This window comes from Anopheles funestus, chromosome 2RL (assembly GCF_943734845.2).
Source record: "Anopheles funestus chromosome 2RL, idAnoFuneDA-416_04, whole genome shotgun sequence".
NCBI lineage: Eukaryota > Metazoa > Arthropoda > Insecta > Diptera > Culicidae > Anopheles > Anopheles funestus.
Window position 1 is genome coordinate 98,954,475 of NC_064598.1, and position 21,351 is coordinate 98,975,825.

General features: G+C 44.5%; 1 protein-coding gene across 5 annotated transcripts in view; it reads right to left on the reverse strand.

Annotated features, from left to right (window-relative positions):
* Positions 1 to 21,351, reverse strand: part of LOC125763349 (uncharacterized) — a 162,740-nt gene that overhangs the window by 50,411 nt on the left and 90,978 nt on the right. For all 5 annotated transcript variants that reach the window (XM_049426390.1, XM_049426392.1, XM_049426391.1 and 2 more), the window contains exons 5-7: positions 6,643 to 6,779; positions 4,784 to 4,928; positions 1,078 to 3,030 (exon numbers count right to left, since the gene is read on the reverse strand). In XM_049426390.1, the coding sequence (XP_049282347.1) occupies positions 1,078 to 3,030; positions 4,784 to 4,928; positions 6,643 to 6,779 (2,235 nt within the window). The remainder of the gene's footprint in view (positions 1 to 1,077; positions 3,031 to 4,783; positions 4,929 to 6,642; positions 6,780 to 21,351) is intronic.

The following is a 21,351-nucleotide window of genomic DNA, read 5'->3' on the forward strand; positions in this document are numbered from 1 at the left end:
AGGGTAGGCATAATTATGAGTTATGCGACCAGACAGTTTGTGTGAGAAAGCATCGTTTGATGCGAGGTGAGACGAACAGTTGAAGCTGTGTTGTTAAATAAAACATAAAAGGGAGTCGACCGTTGAGCATGGCTTAACCCGAAATAAAAAGCGATAGAACGTCACCCTCCTAGACAAAGGTTCCCAAAAACCATACACTTCCTTTGCTCATCGGAGTTTCCCGCATCGATCGATAAACGCACACTTTGTGTGGTGGGTCGTTTTTTCAAATACATATATAACACCATGAAACAACTCGGTACGGACGCTCCGCTCCCTTTAGTACAGATTATTCCAAGTGTGCAAGTAAATTAATTACTCGAAAGGCGAACAACCCTGCACAGAAAGCAGGGAGCTAACACACAGGACACAGTGAATTACTCTTTCCTCCCATTAGTCTTTTAATTGCCACTAAAAACTGCTCCACGATCCGGACCCACAAAAACATTCTCGAGTGCGCGAAGAGCAAATTGAACCACATTAAACCGCACATACGATAACCCTCAACGCAAACACACACGCACGGAAACACGAAAAAGGTCCTTGAGGAGGACCACATCCCCATCTCGAGCACTTGTCAAGCTTGGGATCACATTACGAGGCGAAGCGCGTTCAATTATTTCGGGATTTGGTCGGAAAATGGACGCCCTTTTCGGTGGGGGATAGTTTAGTTCCCGAAACACTAACATCTCATATCTTTTCCCGCATTCGCCCGGTCGGCTGGTGTACGTGATTAGGGCGAACAAATAGGAAGTGTGGGTGTGGGCAAGACCGGAAGAGAGTAACCTGTATGTAATATCAAACGATCTGTCGGTACCTCACCTCACTGTCCGATTTATCTCATCAGTTCCAAAGTATTCACTATTAATCTTAACCGAAACACCACAAACAGAAGGCGAAAACTGCCTGTCAACGGCATGTCGCCGGGGATAAAGTTCGAAACCATCACCCCGCACTGGGGGAGGGTCCATAATCTTCCAAAAATTTCGGAATGCCTAATCCGACAACTTTATGCAGCGGCATGAGCGCGTTACTCACCGTTCTTCGATGGTCGTCGGAAGTTGGGTGCGGGCCCGCAGCGAACTTATGTAGGATGCGTGCTGCTGACGGCCTGCACTTGTCAGGATGCTGGCACTACCACCACCCTCGGAAAGGTAACCGTTGTCGATGTTGTCCGAATAGCGAGCCGGGATCTTACGCAGTGCGTCACCATCGCTACAGTAACCGCCACCCTGACCGTTGAAATCTTCACAGTAATCAGCCGTCATCAGCTGGTGATGGTGGACATGCGGATGATGAGGATGATGTCCACGGGTACCGCGAGTGGGCAACGTGACGTGACTGTTGTACCCGCGAAGTAGCGGTCGCATCGGAAGCACGGTGATTTGCTTTTCTTCCTGCTCGTAGATCGTTGTCTGGTTTGCGCCGAGAGGACTACCCGTGTTGAGCATCTTCGTCGGTACGGTGTGGAACTTGTTGAGGTTATTGTTGTTGTTGGCGGTATTGGAGTTGCTGTGGTTGTTATTGCTGTGATGCAGATTGCCGTTGCCATTGTGGAAGACGTGTCCGGCGCCCGGACTGCTACTACCGTTGTTACTACTGTTGAGATTCACATCCGGTTGACCACCGTACAGTAGCGGACCCGCTGCACCATTGCTTGGATGCAGTTTCTGAGGTGATTGGAGAAGGTGTTCCGAGCCTGACTCTGAGCTGGGACGGTACGCAACCACACTGGACGTTTCGCTCGAGTTGGTCGAATGTTGACCCATCGAAGCACCTTGCGTGGAGTTCGAATGCATACTGTCGGACATACCGCCACCGTTACTAGCGCCATTCGCGATCAGCTGCTGTTGCTGCTGCTGCTGCTGAAGAAGCTGACCCATCATGGTGTTGTTGTTTCCACTGAGACTGATCGCGCCGTTGGCGTTGTTGTTGTTTGGCACCTGCGGCTGTACGATTGCACCGACGATCGGCTTACACACGGTTAGTTCTTCCTTCCCACTGCCACCGGTCGGTGTGAGCAGCTGTGGCGGTTTGCTCGTTCCCTTGATTGCGGCCATCGGTTTCGGAATACCGGTGCCAACTGCTGACTGTTGCATCTGTTGCTGCTGCTGCTGCTGGTGCTGCATTTGTTGCGGAGGCACCATCGTTTTCGGGGACTGTGGGACCAGCATCTGGGACTGGAGTAAACTAGTTTTACTTTCAGATTTGGCGTCCAGTTTTCGACCGGCGCTACCCACGGAGGCAAGTTTGAGACGGGACGAATCTTGCGCTTGCACCTTCGTCGATGCCATCGCCGACGCACCGACAGCAGCCGTCGCCAGCGAGGTCGTCGTCACGGTTGTCGCCATCGGAATTTTCTGCGCCTTCTGGGGTGCGAGCGGAATGTGCGTTTGGGGTGAGTCCTGCACTCCACCCGGATCCTTGTGCCGTTGCTTTTCCGCAGCAGCAGCAGCCTTGGCCGCCGCCTTGGACGATTCTTTCGAGCTCGATTTGGATGATATGAGTTTGGAGGACGATTTGGTGGATGCGCTCATCGCGGGCGATGGCGATGACTTTGCGCTCGAGTCAAGCTTCTTCAGACCGGACTCTTTGATCTTTGCGCCCGGTATGGCCGACGTCGGGACGACTGTTGGTTGTAGCGTTCCCTGGTGGTGTCCATTGTCCAGGCTGAGGCTGGAATCGCTTCGTTCACTGCGGGCCGAAGAGAATCCACTGCTCGAACTGGTACGCTTGGAGATCTGTGACTTCTGGGCAGCGCGGTCCTGCTTTTCCTTGCTGTTGAACAGCTTGAACTTGTCCAGCATCGAGTGTTTCTGGTGCTGTTGTTGCTGTTGTGCCGGATTGGTGGGAATGTTCGTCACGTTACCATTCGGAATTAGCGTGATAGTGTTGTTATTATTGTTATGATGATTGTTGTGCTGCAACGTGTTCGAGGCAGAGTAGGGGCTAGCTGGAATTTTACAGTTTGTTGCCTGTGGAAGGCGTAGGCTGTGGAAGAAAAGAAATAAAAATCAAGCATGAGCCATCGGATGCAAATATGAAGTATAAGAATTAAGCATTTTTCCAATAAATTGAAATACGTGAGTTTTGAACAAAAACAAAACTAATCTTGAAGGGAAACAACATCCAACAGCCGAGTTGAAGTGCGAACAATCCAAAACAATAATATGAAACATTTTATCGACACATAAAAATGTGTGCTTTTCCAAAAAGAACAAAACATTTCACCATCCGTACAAGAAACAAAAAAGGATTCCTCCGTTTGCTCCCCTACTGTGGAGAATGAATCTGCGAACAATTTCTTCCAGACTCACCCACTCCAGGGATCTCACACAGAGGTAATTGACAGCATTTGGTGCGTAATACCCAACATACGGCTCCACTGAATCTTCCCTTCCGCAGTGCCGCTGAGGAGGACTTTCACGCACGTCCTTCGAATTTGACTTTTGATTTATTTGCACGCTCGCAAAATCGCTCGATATCCAAACTTTGGTTCGAACAGTAAAATTCAATCCTCCCGGATTTGGATTGTTTTTTCTGTGATTTTTTTCTTCTTCCTTTTAGCATCCGTGCGTTTATTTTTCTCTGGCGTTGGGACTTTTGATTTACGGCACAAGTAAGTGTTAATTCTTGTTCATGTCCGATGGCTGTATCCCGCTGGGCGTTACGTTCCGATTACGATTGCCCATATTTGGGTGCGTGAGGTGTGTGCGTACGAAAAACGGCATAAATTTGTGCGTGTCAATTTTTATTTGTAAAAATACCATCCACGAGGGCCTAACGAAAAGGTTGGAAAAAGGGTACCTCATTTAAACTACATAACACAATTTGTTTCGATTACAACTTTCGGTGGGGTATATTCTTTTTTTTCCTTCAACCGCGTGATAAGTGTTTCTTTAAATGCCAATAACATAAAACATAATATTACTGACAGCTGAAACGTAGGTGTCCATGGTACAGGGATAGTGAATTCATAATTAAAATTGATGTCGGGTAGCATGGCGCTCGAGACAAATCCTCTTAAGAGTGATTAGGAGGTTAATGTACGTTTCTCAATGGATAACTAGCACAATTCACATTCTTTCACCGGGACAAGCTAAATTTCTGAAAAGAACTTTTATTCCATTCAAAAGCAGCAACTCCTTCCAAAGTACTCGTCTTTGTGTCTCGAAACTATTCTTCTACCGAGGACGACCCGAGTGATATCCTTGTTAAAAGAAACTAAGAAGACCGCAACAAGGAGGTTTTGTTAAGAGCATCGCACATACTATCAGAGATTATTCCACAAAAAAAATAATTCTTAAAATTATATGCTTTACGTCTCACGTGATGGAATTTACAATGCATATAAAAATGATTTCTTTGAAAAAAAAATTAACTTTTTCAGATGAGTTGCTACTTGGGAAACACCTCTGCATAAATCGTTTGTTTGCGGTAGTAAATAGTAAAAGTTTTCACCGCGAATAATGTGAGCGACCATCCGCGAAAAATGGCAAAATACAAAGACCATGAGACCATGGGTGGAATGAAAGGCAAAAACAAAACCCGAACGAATTTCATCACTCGCAGCGTTGCGGTATTATTTTCTAGTAAACCACAAAACATCAGTTTCGGTGCAAATATAGCGCCACTTATCCCAAGGGTTGTGTTTGTTTGCTTGTTTTTTTTTTTGTATTTTGCGCTTCGCTGTAATGTTGTGGTTCTGTCGTCTTCCGCGGTCAATGCGCGCGATATCGCTTACCTATTGTTTCCCTTCGGGATTTGTGTGATTATCGCCGTGCCGTTGTGATGCTGCGGGCTCCCAGGGCAGCTATTGCCATCGGAGGGTGTACTGTTGTTGATGCCACCGGCGCCAAGCGTATGCTTCTGCAACCCACCGTGTAGTCCTGTGAAGCGGGAGAGAAGTGAGATAGTGAATGAATTTTTAATTCCAAAGCAGACCATATTTTCAGCTTCTGTTGGAGCTGGCGGGTTTAGCTTATCGTCGGTATGGCAATGTGACACCGACGCCGATGCGGATGATGGCGGAGGACTTGGGGGACATGAATTTAAAATCTACCAATAATGAGAAATGGTTCTCACACCTACTGGAGCACAGAACTCAACCGATGACGGTGGTTAACTATGTGTCTTACCATCCAATTCCGTACTCCACCCAGCCGGCAGGCTAACCAAGAACGAGTGTTTTCGATTTTGTTACTATGAGTCCCTCAGGAGCACTGAAAACATTTGAGCAGAGTAGTGGCAGTGGCTGAAGCATGATGCTACACCCAGTTCCAAAAAGACCCAGAGTTTAAAGGGGGGTTCGTATTCGAGTACTTCCATGATAATTTATTATTTAGCTTAATGCTTGAAGGCTGCGATACTCCTGTCTGCCTATGGGTCGCTTCAGATACCAGTTCCAACAGTGCGCTTGTCACTGTAAAAAGGTACCCAGCCAGAGGTCGACACCGGAGTCACTATGGAGCACGTTAGTGGACAGTAGCAGGATAAAAGTTTATCTTGCGGTAAAACTAGCTATCGAGTGGCTCCCGAAGCGCATCAATGGTGACCTTCGGGAGAGCAGAAACATGTATGCACCAGCCTCGAACCTAGGGTACGTCCATAGACACCAGCAACTTGTTTATAAATAATTTATAGGAGATTAAACATGCTGTATGAGCTTGCAAACGTGCTACGAGCAACGTTCTAATTGGACTTTGGTGAGACTTTTATTTGAAACCGGCAAACGGGTCCTAGTCCTGGGTGAGTTTGTTTGTTCCTTCTTCCTTTTTTGTTGCTACCACCCCTTTTGAAAGAGCGTACAGATAAACGATGAATTTTAATCGAATTTCATTTTAATTGCCGTTTACGGGAAATGCGTTCCATTGAGCCCGCTGCAGATGTACTTCAAACAGTCCCATTTGCTGTCATAACCTGCAAAGTACGTAAAGCGTCGGTAAAGGATCCAAATTCGGTATGTAAATAGATACCGTATGTAAATTTCAAACTCCAATCAGGACGCAAATACGGCTTGGGAATGCAATCAAGCGTTGCAGTTATGAGGAGATGAAGATTTAATTTAAAGTTCCAGCGAAGAGAAACTGCAACCTGGAACACATCTGAAGCTGACAATGGATCCCCAATTTTCTTTGTCTCTAATGTAAGTTTTCAGAAGACGGGAAAGAATCCTCAGATCTTCATGGATACTTAATTATTCTATCAATTTGGATACGACAACGTGTCCTGTAAATATTGTTTTGATTTACAGTTCGAATGATAAATGTAAATCGTTTGTACGCTTTGTTCATTGAACCTCCAACTTTTGCACCATTCCCAAAGTGCTCAAATTAAGGAACATTAAGCAGAAGTGGCCTCAAAATCCTGTTTGAGTTTAAAGTTTTATCGTCCGCCTGCTTATCTCAACCGTAATGGAGGACTAGTTGTAGGTGGAAAACTAATTAACAGTAAACTGAAAGTCCCGTATTCTGTTTGAAAGGAACGCTTCTTGGGTTCGAAGTTACAGTTTGAAGATCTAGCTGGATCATCCACCACCATCATCATTATCATCATTGGGCGCCGTTGTCATTTGCCGGAATTGGAACGAAGCGTAAAACTTACCCGTCTGTTGGTTCGGTGTCGGTGGCAGTGGACGCACTTTGTCCGGTGGACATCTTCTCGTGACCAGCACGGTAGCCGGCAGTGGTATCGCTGTGCCGCCATTAACGCCCGCCTTAGCGTACGGCACCGGAAGTTGTCTGTAAGTGAACCGGAAAAAGAACGAACACGAAAGGTGTTAAAGTTTGAGATCATAAAACGGCATCCAAGGGCTGGAAGTGAATTTTCAAAATGAAGTTTTGTGATGTCCAAAAGTCAATCATTTCCATGAAAGTAAAGTCCCTTCGTCTTCGTTTCCGTGAGTGAAAGCTAGCTCTTCTACACCTCTGGCACTATCGCTGCTTCTGCTTCTAAACAAATTGATATCGAAAATGAAATGAAAGACCCACACGGATAGAGGTTTATGCAAATGTGGCCGATTATGTGCGAAGGCGCACAGAAGCTTATCGGTCGGTTTTCCCTTTGAATGTGTGTTTGAAAACAAAACGACCGACCTTCGATGCTCTCGTGTCCAGCGGCGTCTCGAAGGTTGCCTACGCAAAAATAGCCCTGTCATTAGCATCATCGCGATTGGCAGCGGCAGACATTTGCATAATTAAATTAGATGCTAGTGTGCAGATTGAGCTCTTCCTCAGGTGACGTCCACCGACGAAGAAGCAGCTACCAAGCCTATAAACGGTGATGGAAGTTTAATCTTCTTTTAGGTCGGGGTTTCGATTGCACTCCGAGCACCACCGAAGCGTGGCGGTGTGAAAAAGGTGTGATAAATTTGACCCATTAACGGGATTCTGGTGGATGAAGTGTTTTTCCTCACCGGTCGACGACATGTCGTTCGGGGAATGTTTTGCTACCGGGTTTACGGGACGCGCTTTGCTAACAGGGCATGGTTAAAAATGCAACCAGCGAGCAAGTCGAGCAGTGATTGCTAATTCTGGCCCCGAAGCACCGGTTGGTCCAGTTCCAGATGCAGATCTGGAGGTGCATCGTTGCGCCACACGACGATGATGGCGTGCGATGGATGCGATGTTTTGCGTGTGCGATGGTAGAATATTAAATGAGTGCTCTTCTGACCCTCATACAGCCACACGCACAGACCTCCCCTTTCTGTGTGTTCCCACTTTCGGGAGAATGGAAACGGGATCAGGGAACGGTTTTTTTTTGGTTGGTCTACTTGGTGGGCGTTTCGAGGCAATTTCTCTCCCGGTGGATCATCCCTCTCGAATGGAGCACCGAATGGATCATCACCGGAACGTTGAGAGGCTTCTAGTGTTACCAGACGAACGAAGCAGACGCAACAAAAACGGACAGCTGTTGCATATACTGACACTGCATCTATAAACCAGCAGCATATGCCTCCTGCTGAGGGTAGAGCAACATGAGCCTTATGTCAACTGTTTAACCATTCGCAATGCTTGTGGCCCTTTCCAAGAACTTCGGGTGGTTTAGCTGGCCACCGCGTACATCGAAAATTTAATCTGACCACCAGCGATAGAGAGTGAGCTTCAACCGAAACAGAACCCACTAGACTAGGCAGGGTGGCTCCTCTCGAAAGTTCAACCATCAGGCAGAAGTTCATTGACAGCGAACAAGAACCGCTTTAACTGAACCGAAGCGAATCACACCACGGTGGGGCAATTAGTGGCCGAGCGGCACCACGATCGGACTCAGAGCGCAATAAATTATTTATGAGTACCTCCCGAACCAGCGCCATCTATCGGTGGGCAAAGTAGGAAGAGCTGCTGACGGTACAGTCCGGCGCACTATTATTAATGTCACAAAATGACGGAAATGGCAACATTATTGATAACCGGAATGCCTCTCCATACTTCCACCACGGGTTTCCTGCATTTGCAGAATATCGCGAATCGTTTTGTTCTGAAAATAGTCACCACAAATGCGACACTGTGTTGTTCGCTATAGTTGGAAGGGATGAATTTGCATGCTGACAGTGTGACTGCTTCCAATGGGAGATTCAGCTCGAATGCAAACAACTTTCACTGAAGATTATCAGGTGGCTTAGGTATCTCCAGTGTGGTTGCGGTTGACAGATGACAGGAGTTTGGGAGATTGGAAGGGCTCTTCGTTTTTTTTGTTCGTGTTGCCATTCCAATCTGTATGATTCTTTTATACGCCTGCTGGCCTCTTTGCAGAGACCAATTTGTCCAACGGTGAAGTTCGTTGGTCCACAACATGCATCTGTTCTCTCTCGTTCCCTCCATTCGGTTCCTCTTTGGGGCTTTCCGCGATGCTCAGGTACACATTTTCTCCAGAGAGGTGAAACGAAATTACGTACAACATGCTAGTTCAACAGCGATTAGAGTTGTAATAGAAGTTAGGCAGCGAAATAAAACGAGCGAAGAAGAGAAGCGAAAACTAGAAACTGTTCAGCTTGTTGTGTGCTCGTTTTTATGAGCACCGTTTGTGACTTGCGGTTGGCGGCTGATTGGCCAGCAAAGAAGTCCTCCAATGTGGTCGTACATTCGAGGAAGAAACTAGCCAGTCGTGCACGTATGGCCACATGTAATGCGCTACGAATTTGATATTTTATGCCTTTTATTTTTAGGTTGCATCATACCCTGCTGCTGGAAGACCAACCGATGTGGAGCTTCAGAATGATGCTGCACCACGAGCAGCTTGCAATGGTATCAATTTCTTTTGCAACAGGAAGTCCACGTAACGACTTGCCTCTTCGCTACGGATGCAGCAATGTTGGGGTTGATTCTGGCTATCCACAAGCATGGTCTGTATCGAGTCAAGAGATGATGTATTTAATTACGTTTCCGCTAGCGAGGTGTGAGAAATTGCAGAACGAAACTGTGCACAGTGGAACAAATGTGACGGGTGAATAAATATGATTTGGAGAAGAAGAAAAAACTACCACGACCATCGCAAGTAAATGGCAAGTAGTGAAAGACTCAAAGAGAGAAGCTAGAAGTGATCGACTCAGGGAGTTCCGTTCCTCAGTTTGTTATAAAATTCTACAACAGCTGTTTGTGCAACATGTTTCTAGACATCGTGCGGAACGAATCGGGATGTCACTACTCAAACCGATTCAGGTACGGTTGTTGGAACGATCGTCTTCGTTGTGGATCTTTAATCTAACCAAACAGTTGACACACCAAACTTTACTTAACTAACTCTACTGAGCCGTTGTGGTGAGCTCAATAATACAACTCAAAACCCATCCATATCTTAACAAAACGGTTCGGGCAGCATACATCCACAACCTAAAACGACGCAGGCTAAGTAAACAACCACACAACAAGCAAGAAGCGATCAGCTCAGCAAGTGGAGTAGAAGGTTGCAGCTTAAAATAAAACTTTGTTGTCAAACTGTCGTGTCGTCGTTCTTTCTTTCGTCTGCGGTATGTTATAGCTTTCCACCCAACTGAGTTGTTCCAGAAGGGAAGGGTCGAGATCCACAATTAGATCGATCGGTCGCTTGCAGCTTGGCGTTGCGCGCGCGAGATGCTCGAGTGACGTAAATATGTCACGTCCTTTTAAAAATCAATCGATCCGTGTTTGACAGCGAAACGATCCTCTAAGCTGACGGGTGTGTGGATGGATCGATGGTTTTTTGAATCGATTTATTTTAACAGAGAACTAAACTGAGAGTGCGGGTGATTAGTAGCTGGTGCTAATTGGGTCAACTCGGAACAGAGCGAACTCTTTTGAAGGAATAGAAACATCGATGCCGACTGGTGGCAGATTTGTACGTGTGCGGAATCACCAGTTTGCTCGTTAACTAAAGCAAAGCTCTAAGAAGCAACACACACGAGCAGGCGATGAACTGTGTCATGCAGAGGTCACAAAACGGGTGGTTGGCGTTGAATGGTCATAATTGATGCTAATCTTTTTTTTGCGTTTAACGCCCGGGGTGGTTCATATGGTGAAATGAGAGTCGTTATGATTAGTTAAGGGTCACGGCTTCCTTTTTCGCATCAAAGTGATATGATGTGGAGTTTAGATTGACTCTTGACCTTAATCTAATCTCTAGAGGTAATGCATTAGTTCAGTTTCTAAGGCAGAAACATATAGGAACGGTGTAGAATCATAAGATTGCGTAAGAAGATGAAGTAAAACAACCTTGGAAATAAAATTAACACAATACTAAGAGACGAAAAGAAAATAAAAACAAGATTTTTCTGACCTTTCTAATAGAATTTGTAATGCAGTAGCTTCTGATATTCATTTCCTTCTAAGGTTCTAACATTTATTCGTCTCAAATCATGTTTTGCATACAAAAGCGTTCTCGTTTTATATTTGCCGTTCCTTTTAAATAACTTCCTTCTGTACATAGGACTTCGCAACTGGAACATAAAATGTTTTATTGATGTTTTATCTGTGCGTTTCGATTTTCTTTCTCTGTATCTTTTATTTACCACAGTACCATGCACTTAAAAGCATCGTATCGTTGTTCCTGCCTAATGCTTATTCATCCACTACATTGCTGTAGCCTTTTTTCCGTTGGTTACTGTTACTCCATTCATTTACCGGCACCATCTCGGACGACCACCGTGTGCACAAGACGGTGCAAAAGTGGAAATTACCTATTTAGGAAAAGGTGCATCGATGGCTTTTAGCCAACAGTCTCTGGCTGTTGTGGTTGCTTTGCATGGTAAACTCAACTCACAGCCACGCAACGACGAACCGGTCCGAGAACCACTTTGCAAAAAGGAGGTTAAAGTTGAGGCATTTCTCCATCTTCGCACTACACTCCGATTTGCTTTATGAGAATAGTTTTTTTCTTTCTCGTTCTGTTTTTTTCCTTCTCCGAATAGATGATTATAGTTAACACATTTGTGCGGCTTTTACACTTCGTTGCGGACACAGTTTAGAGCGTCATTTGAACGGCCGATTGAGGAGATGCATAATTTATTTCTATTTTGTTGGGGATTCAGAAAAACGGGGATTCAAATTTGATGCGACGGTGAGCTGTCAAACGTACGCTTAGAGAGTATTTGATTTGTGATGATCGTAAAAAATAACAACAAACCCCGCCAAAGCGTCATCCGTTGTCACTTTAAATCCTTCTCAGTAGAAATGCTCTGCTTTATTCGAGACGGGCAAGATGAAAGAAAGGCATCTCTCTGATGGTATTCATTTGGCCCTAAAATGGGCGTTAATTATCATATAACACGCGGCTTACCATCTACCACAGATCGTAAGAGGTTGGTTGCTTCCCGTTTCTTCCCATCTTGCACTCCATCGTACAAAATGAGCTATAAGACATAGTACAAGATATACTACCCTGTTAGAGCACGTGTCCATATCGGTGTTCACGAAAAAAGCTAGAATCCTAGCAACAAGCTAGAACCAATTCGTTCCGATCCAGTTATTCTAACAATCTTCCAACGAAACCACCATATGAGGAAATAAAGCATTAAACTGATGCTGAGGTCCCTCTCTCGCTCTTTCTCTCACATTCTGTTGTCAAAACCCAGGAGTCCGTTTGCACATAAATCTTAAAAATTTAATGTCCGCATGTGCTTCACACTGCTTACAACTTTTAAACGCAGTTTAAATTTTGTTTCAAATTTTGTGTAAGACACACTGTGCTCCAAAACGCTCCAAATGTTGTGTAAGACACATTTTGGAGCAATATAATGTGGACACAATACAATGTCTATGGTCTATCCAGCGCATTTTGGCAAACATTGGTGATATTTGAAAGAATTGATTTTCAAATTACTTGTGGATTACTTTAGCTAAACTTCATGGAGCTCTTTTGCCGTGGAGTCTACATAACTCAAACTTCCCTTGCTACAAACTGAAATATGCTCCATTTTTTCTCCCACAAAGAAACTCATTTCCAGATGAAAATAGTCCGTTAATGCATTGTCATTAATAATCGTGGACGATTGCGCCTACGCTCGCTAGCCATGCTCTCGATCATTTCCAGTTCATTCAGTTCCCACTTTGAGGTATTTTATAATGTTCCATGGTACCGCGTGTTGGGGACTCCGATGCTACCGTACGATCGGTTTGAATGTGCTCTTATCCCTTTCAACTTGATTGATCGAACTCGAACATCATCCAGCTGCTGCAGCAGGAATGGAACTTCCTCATCAAATAGTAAAGAAGAGGATCCAAGAAACTTCAGGAAGATCGGGCCCAATGTATCACAGCCCACCTGAATTAAGCCCCGGGGAGATTGTGTGCCAGACAGCAAGATATAAAACCCAGACACCGTGTACCGTTTTGCGTGTCCCATGTTGCCGGATGATTCCACCGTGGAGAACTCACCCTCCGGCCCAACACACAGGCGGAGACTTCATTAAGGTACACCGTACCAAGCCCCAACGACACCTACGCAAAACCGACGCGGGAATGCGCATCGGGAGTTCGTTACAAGGAGTGCTGATCGTGGCTACAAAATTCGCCTGGGTACGGCTTATTAATGTTTCTTTTTATGAGTACCGTGCACTCTTTCCAATATTTATTACCTCTCGTGCAATTCTCTTACCAGCTCCAGACGATGGTGTGGTATGATGACTGCTTGCAGTTCGCGCTTCGGGTTAGGTATCCGACGTTATTGTGCATGTTAGGAGGCTCCACTCATCGAGTTAATTGCAACCGTGGCATGATTATTACACGGGTGACTGTCAACCGTGTGGGCATATAGTGAGCCTATTGTCTGACGTTGAGTGACGGTCGCACCGGAATATATTTTGATGACTTGATCAATCTGCCATCATTATGATACATGCATTGAGAGGTGTAATTAGAATGGATTTTTTTGCAACCAAAAATGCAATTCTTTTCTCTAGATACAAAGATTTCTCATGAAAGCAGCATAAAGTTTGGATCAATATTAAAATGTGATATGATTCTCAAGATGCTGCCGACATACTTTCAAAACGAACTTCTGTTCCAAAAGAGCTCTGTGTGTCTCTGTACGACTGTTCGGTTAGAAATGTTCTGCTCGACAGCAGACTAAAGTCAAGAAAGGGCAGCAGTAGCGTCAGAAGTTCAAAGATCACTTGAAAAATTGGCAGCACAAAATTCAAAACTTTTCATTTTCCCCTGTGCTCTGTTTTTTCTGTATTTTTTTTATTATCGAACAAATAAAGTTTCGAATACGTTTTTGCCATGGCATCTGTTAGCAATTGAGCTGTTTGTTCGAGCGGAAAATAAATTGACGATTCGAAATATATCGAAACGGATCTGTTTTTTTAACCATCGAGAGTTTCACGTTATGGGAACGAATTTTCACAATACGGCCTCTGCCGGGTAGAATCCGTTCGGCCGTTCGATAAAGTTTCCGCCAACTTTCTATTGCAATTATTATCGTGCCCTCTGACCGATACCGAATAAAACAAGAAAGAGAGCAAGAAGCAGCTCGAAACCTGCCCAGAATGCGTTGTTAGATTCCGAATTGATCGTTGCCGGAGGGTTCTCCATTTTACATGGGGCACGTACTGGTAGTGGCCCGCAAGCGGTAAGGATGGAACCACAAATCGAACCAGCTTGAAAAGCGACCACTTTTGACCCAGTGCCTTAGGCTAATTCAAATACTTTGCTCTATGCTTATAACTCCGTAACAGTGTGTGCGGAACAGTGTGCGTCAGATATAGGTTACGGTCCATAGTCCAACCGAGAGACAGGGAATTACTTTTACGGCTTTTTCGGCAAAACTGCCATCATCTCTTGCGGGTTCGCTGCCAGTGTCGTTGTTGTGTTCGTCCCCGCAAGCGTTAGAAGCACGCAACGGGAACGACATAACCGGTCGTTGACGTCTTGTTTGACCGAAGAATCGCCAACATGCGGTAGTGTTGACGGTCGTAAATCGATGATGGTGACGATGATCGAAGTTTGGAACGTACCGGTACGTCTGTTTCTATTTCTGATGACAGTTTGGAGTGGATTTGGTAGTGGAAAAGCAATAAAAGGTTTGCCGCCAACTATCTTTTTGATGGTCTATAACGGAAGCGTACTTAATAGTGCTCCACGACGGAATGTTCGATACAGCACATTGGTGCTCCTGGAACTCATAAACCTATTTGCTTATGATTTATTTTGTTTTGGTTTTTGTTGTCGTTTGCTTCGTTGTAGTGTTTTAGAAATCACAAGAACACATTTTTATCCTCAAACCGAACGTTCTACAAATAAACTTTCCCCCTAATGAAGAATGTATTTGGAACGATAATAAAATCTACCGCATCATGCCGCAATACATTAACCACATCATCAGCAAACCATTCTAAACTCTGCTCAAGATCATTTATAAGCATCCAACAACAACAAAGAAAAACATTTTGCGATTGCATGATCATCTAAAAATGTGTCAATTTTTTAGCTGATTCATCCAACGAATTCTTGCCACTGCTGCAGCTACAACTGCTGGAAAATGCGGTTGACACATGAAATGTGTACATGCAGAAGAGGTGCATAGATCTTTGCACCGAAAGGGCATACCCCGCTCGCTTGGAATGGCGTGATTCAGCACGACTGGATGCATCATCTCCCCGACCAATTACCACCATGGCACTGCGATGGCACTGCAACAAACTGCACAAAGAAAGCGTATTATTATTATTCAATCGTACAACACAACCACGCGCGGGCGCGCTCGGAGTGTTTCGGAGGCTAATTTTAGAGATGAAACTCCATAAGGGATTGTGACTCCGGGTCGGTTGTGACAGTCAGCTGGTCGTGACTCGTACGAACAAGCACTGGGTAGAATGTTTTATTCCCCTTCGCTTTTCTAGGCTGAGATCCCTGGTTCCCTTGTCGAAATGAAGTTTGGGAGAGGTTACACTAAATTGTGGTATGGGGACGTTAAGTAAGTAACCGAGTAGATCGATCATTAATAATGTTAATGAATAAATTGAATATTAATGGTTGACAAATAGGAAAACTATTGCCTCGCTACTGAAGTTCACTGTACTGTTGTACCATCATGTATGGTTTGCATCAAAATTTATTTCATTGAACTTGAGCAAAGTTTCCGTAAGGCATTCTTACAGCTTAACTTAATTACGGGCGTCAGAGATTTTGTCAGACTTCGTTAATTATCCAATACTCTCCAATATGGACATGAATATCCCACGCTCGAAACAATTCGAAGCAACATAGTTTGAAAAAGGCCCGGACATTTGGCACCACTGTGGCGCCCACCTTTTTTGAGGTCGTCGCATCAACATAAAACTCTCTAAAGGAAGAGTTCCAACAGCCAACGCAGTTTTCGTTGCAACTATCTCCATAGCGTGAAATAATGCCATATTTTGCCCATGGTCGTCTGTAGGCAGGTGCCAAAAAGTAACAACAATTTTAGCGTTTGCTGTGTGTGTAGCGCGTTCCGAGATCTTACTGGACACTGAGTCTTTGTACAAAAAAAAAGCTTGAAACTACCTGATTATTCAGCCACTGTGTCGTTCCTGAACCCGACGAATAACGAACTGATTTATTAACAACTTCAATGACACTTAATGGGAGGTCGGGAAGATTTCTGTGTGATGTTCACCCCTGCACAAAAATGTCGCGTAATTGCACGTCGCGATCACTGGTTGGTACTTCTCACGGTACCCTACATTGGAAAAGGGACACAAAAACCAACCCATTGCCAGATTTCAGAACAATACACTCATTAGCGTACACTCCATCGGGTTTTCCACAAGGGAAGCAGTCTCGTCCGGGCAGGGTAGAAGTGACAGATAAAAACCGGGATGCCCTTTCGTTTGTGGAGGTGATTTGATTTGCGTCGTGATTTATTTCGCGTAGGCGACACCATCTCTACCTACTCTTCCTCGTGCGCTCATTACCATTCACCATCTCACCTTCTAAAAGGTGGTTGAGCGCTGTTTTGTTGTCTGATGAAATTAGCCCGTAATTGCCAACCATCCAACTCGACGCTCATTCATCCCCTTCTTGAGCGGGGTTTTAGCGGAGAGTGTTGCAGTTGCGCTGGGTCATTGAGCTTTTCCAGTCCAGCGTAGAAGGTAAACGCGAGACCGTAAAGAGATCCTCCACTTCCAAACAGCATAACACCTGAGCTACACGCTGAGAGGGGCAATTCAATCGTCAGCTAGAAGGATACGGTTTCAAGCTGAAAACGATCGGACATTGATTGTTGTTGGTGTGATTCTAGCCGTGTAGGCTTTGCCTAGGGGCGGCCGCAAACATAAACGGCAAGTGCGAAAACGTTTGGCGTGCACTTGTGGCGGACACATCGATACACCGAGAGAGCACTGAACCATGGTGCTAACGTGGTGATTTGAGACGAATCAGCCTAAAGAAAGCCACCAACGGACACCATTTCACACCACCGCATACTGCAGTTTCGTTTCGTTTCGGTAGGAAGGTCGAGTTGCTTCAAACGTGACAAAGAAAGTTAGTGTTTGGCAAAAAAACGGGAAACTCTAACACAGCACAGTATCGAGGGAAATTATAAGCAAATCGTTTCCCATTTCCTAAAAAAGAGTAAACCACGTCTGAGTGGATCCTTCAGAGCGTTAAGGAATATTCATAACTATTGCAGTACGTGCAACTCCGTGGATGGCGGTGTGTGTATGCAAATTTTAAATTTTATTTCCTTCCGCTTAGAGTGCTCTTTGAATAATACACCATTCTCAGCATCTTCATCTTAAGGGCGTTGGACTGGAGGGTTTTTGTGTGAACTGCAAGTGCGCTTGCTACCCATGTCGCATGCCTTAATAAAATGAAATAAGAAGTTGTTAAAAATATTCCATAAAAGATGTTTTTGTTGTGCATATTGCATAACTTCTGGCGCATTGTAACCCATATTAAATACTTTAGTAATAGAGATGAATATGCTTGTTAAAAATGTACTTTTTAAAAAGATCACATATACATCAACAAATAAAAGAAGCATGTGAACAGTTTGGTAGAAAATGCTTCCTTACAAACGACTAGAATATTGTATATTCCATTGGGAGTTGAGTGTATTGTATCGCGCATCAATCATGCTATAGAAAAAAAACAACAGCTCCTAAAACAGAAACCTCATCAAAAAAAGATATAACGGAACGTTGTAAACGATTTACCTTCGAACATCCGGTGAATTTGGTAAGCTGCGACATTTTCGTCCTTTCTCGTTGCGTGACGAGGACGACGATGACGAAGAGTTTCCCATCTTGTACGCGAAAATGCACAAGGAAAATCCCTACACTTTCACGTCGCTTCCTTTCTGCGTATCACGGGCTCCAGTTCTAGAGCACTTCCGTTGGCATTGTGGTCTGGTAGCACAAACCCCGGGCTCGATTATTGTTGTCAGATCAGCTCACTGTCGTCGCGAAAGAATATCGTACTTCTAACCATAATGCTTTTACCGCTTCCCTGACAATCACACACCAACGTGCAAAGGGATTTGTACACTTTTCTTTTGTGCGCTTTTTTGAGCGATTGCTTTTACACGTGTTTCACGGAAGTGCACACGGGCACCCACGGCACATCACACGGTTCACGGTTTGCTGAAACACCGTTTGAGCGTTGAACGAAATTGATATACTCGAATGAGCTTACCTTACACGAAATACCGATGAAAGTTTGAAAAACAAGAAAAGACTATGCTTACATGTAGCGATACTTGAATAATAAAACTAACGCCAGATAACCACGTATCGCATATTGATGCAACTTTGTAGCTCTCCTAATCGATTGAACCGATCCGTCTTTATGTATATCTCCACCGTTAAAGAACACGAATCCAACAGAAGATTATTAACTCCACGCTGTCCCAGAAGACTAACGTCCTATCGTAGGGCTTTAATTAATTTCAAGACATTCGCGTACAACGCCAACCGGGAGCTTTTACGATGTAAGACGGCTAGCTTGTGAACCAGAAGCTTGTGTGCACACTTTCACAACACGGGATACAGACCTGTCCCAACAGCGACGACGACGACGATGAGCAGTAGGATCGAGGCGTTAATTAATATCGCCATTTAATGGGTTCGACTTCCCAGCAGCTTTTGCAAACATCCTCCAGATAATACGAAGCGTCTCAAGACTCAACGCGCGTCTCATCGAAGGTGCAGCTAGAAGACAGCGCTGCGCTTGCCTAGGAGAGCCGATAATTGCAGCCAAAGCTAAGAGGATTAACATTTATCAATTTACGCGTCGTGGCTGCTACTTCTTACAGCGGACACGGCGACGTTCTGCGGGATGGAAATTACATATAATCGCTACACGCCCCACATGCCACGATCTTCATTAAACCAATAAGTTATTTCAGGCTTTCCAATTGATTTCCGAGTGGGGTAGCTATTGGCATGCGCGTTATAAATAAAGTCTGCCCAGTTGTTTGTCTTCTGAATGCACTGGAATGACACTGTGACGCCACCGCTGGGCCTTAGCGCTGATCACAGCGAGCACCTTGACGATCGTGCAGATTTTTCGTTTAATCTAAGCCGTTGCTGTAGTTTAAGGCATGATTCACAACAGCAGTAAATATGGCGGAAAGATTTCGGCCACAAATCAATCGCCCACGTTGAAATTTTTGGAGCAAAATGTGAACCTCAACCGGTAGAAAACACAAGAGAAATCATTGTTTATGGTGTCTGGTTGGATGGAAAGAGCCTTAACCTACATACATGGTTGTCACTGTTGTACCGAAAAATCAGAAAAAGGCATCGAGAACTGTATTTCGATGTGTTATCAGTACGAAACGATCGTACGATAAACGCCGAGCTATGTCCAACTGTAACGCCATCCTCGTCAGGAACGCGCTGAGTTCCACGCATAATTTGGTCAACTCTTATAAACGACCGTTTAGCTCCAGATTAGACATTCGACGGGAAGACAAGTCTAGAGGGCGAAAACGCACCTAAACCATACTTCCAAACGCCTATCTCTTCAAACGTCCTCTTACGTTGTGTTTCTTTTCTATTTTCTTGAAGTTCGGTACAAGATGCGTATGTCCTTGTCTACCCAAAAATGGAAACATCCTCAGACAGAAAGACACTGGCAAAAACTAACACAACTGAGTCTCCACTGTCAGTCATACGATGCTGTGTGTGATTTGGGTATTCGTTCGTTCCAGCTGTTTGTCAAATGTTTAGACGTGCTAATTTTACAGCTTCAACAGCTCCGCCTATGAATGAGATCCACATCAAAGCAAGTGAGTAAAATTGGACAGTTTCAAGGAGAGATAAAAAGCTCCCGGGGAACTCCTCAACAAGTTTTGGCGGGAGATAAAAAAAAACACATACAAGACACAAACTTGTTAACTCGACGTCTCGTACTAGCAGCAAACTAACACACGGCGATAAGATCGGTCCAATTAATTTTGACCCTCTGCAAAAACGATCAATCTTCGCGCGGGTCTGCAGAGTTCACGGATAGAGGGGTGGGTAAGACGTCAAACTCGTGGCTTATCAGTGTCGGAAGGTTCGTACACAACACGAAAGCATTACTAGACCTCAAAAAATCCCAGTCAAATCATTACGAAACCTGACACCATGGGCTTAGGCTTCGATGATTAATTGTCATTGCAGTGTCCACACTCCATGCCGTTGGAACAGTTTTATCTCAACAAAAAGGCGTACGGCGGGTGTCCAACGTCCATCGGTCCAACGGTTGCTGCTTCTGGTCTTTGAACATTTTCGGAAGGTCTGATTAATTGACCGCGACTACAGCGCATGTGCAGCGCGCCGCTGTAAGACATCCGATAGATGATCGTACGACTTAAAGCCGACAAGAATTCCAAATGCAGTTTGATCGTCGTTCAAACGTAACCATGGTCGTTAATGACTGCCAACTGGTCTGGGCGATAGCACGCGATGCGTGGTGTTCTTGATGCGCGCGCTGTGTTCCGATTTCTATTTGGGTTCTCCATTTCAAATCGCATCTCGGATGTGTTGTGATAACCACCAAAAATAACACCAAGATGGTGGATGTGACCAAGAACTGTCCGTGATGAGCAAACTTTGCGAACACGTGGTATGAAGATGTGAGGATGAGACTGCAGACGATTAGTGTGTTATGACAGGTTCTTGTTTGCTTTTTTCATGTATTGCCATAGATTGTGCCATTGGAGCAAGATAATGCAAAGAAAATAGCGTCTTCACCCAGCCACAGCAGATGGGAAAGTGTTGCAAGAATAATTATTTTTAACAAATACATTAATACTGTTTGGCAAACCGAGTGCTGCAATTGATGTCAAGGCATTTCTGCTGTAAAATGTGTGTACCTATCCACAAAGAACATCCGTATTTTCGAATCAGCTTATGTGAAATAGAATTTCTTACAAATGAGCCAAACCGTACCGTACACTGAACGATAAACAAAGTTAATAAAAATCTTTTCCATCATATTTAGGCGCGCAAAACGAATCACAAACGATGAAAGTGTCTTTAAATATAGCGCCTATGTACACCCCACTGTGGTACAGATAAAAGAATTTGAAAAAATCGTCTAATCAATCATGTTTACGCTACATTTATGGTAAAGGAAATCGTATTTGAGAAGCGACCAGTATACGTATGCCTCCAGGCTCCCTGTGGAAAATCCGACTAAAATCCCACCAAACTGTTTACGGCGGCTTTTTCACTCTAGCTTTCACCTAGAAGATCCAAAGAAAAATGGTTAAAAGAATCATGTCGTTTACGATTCTTTTAACATTTTTCCCTTCCCGTGGTAGGTCTTTGGGGAGATTACATTCAATTTTTCACCAAATTACTCTTCTACGTTGGAAGATCGTTCCAGCCTACAAGCTATGGTAGTTATCAGTAGCATCACATAAGGTAGTGGT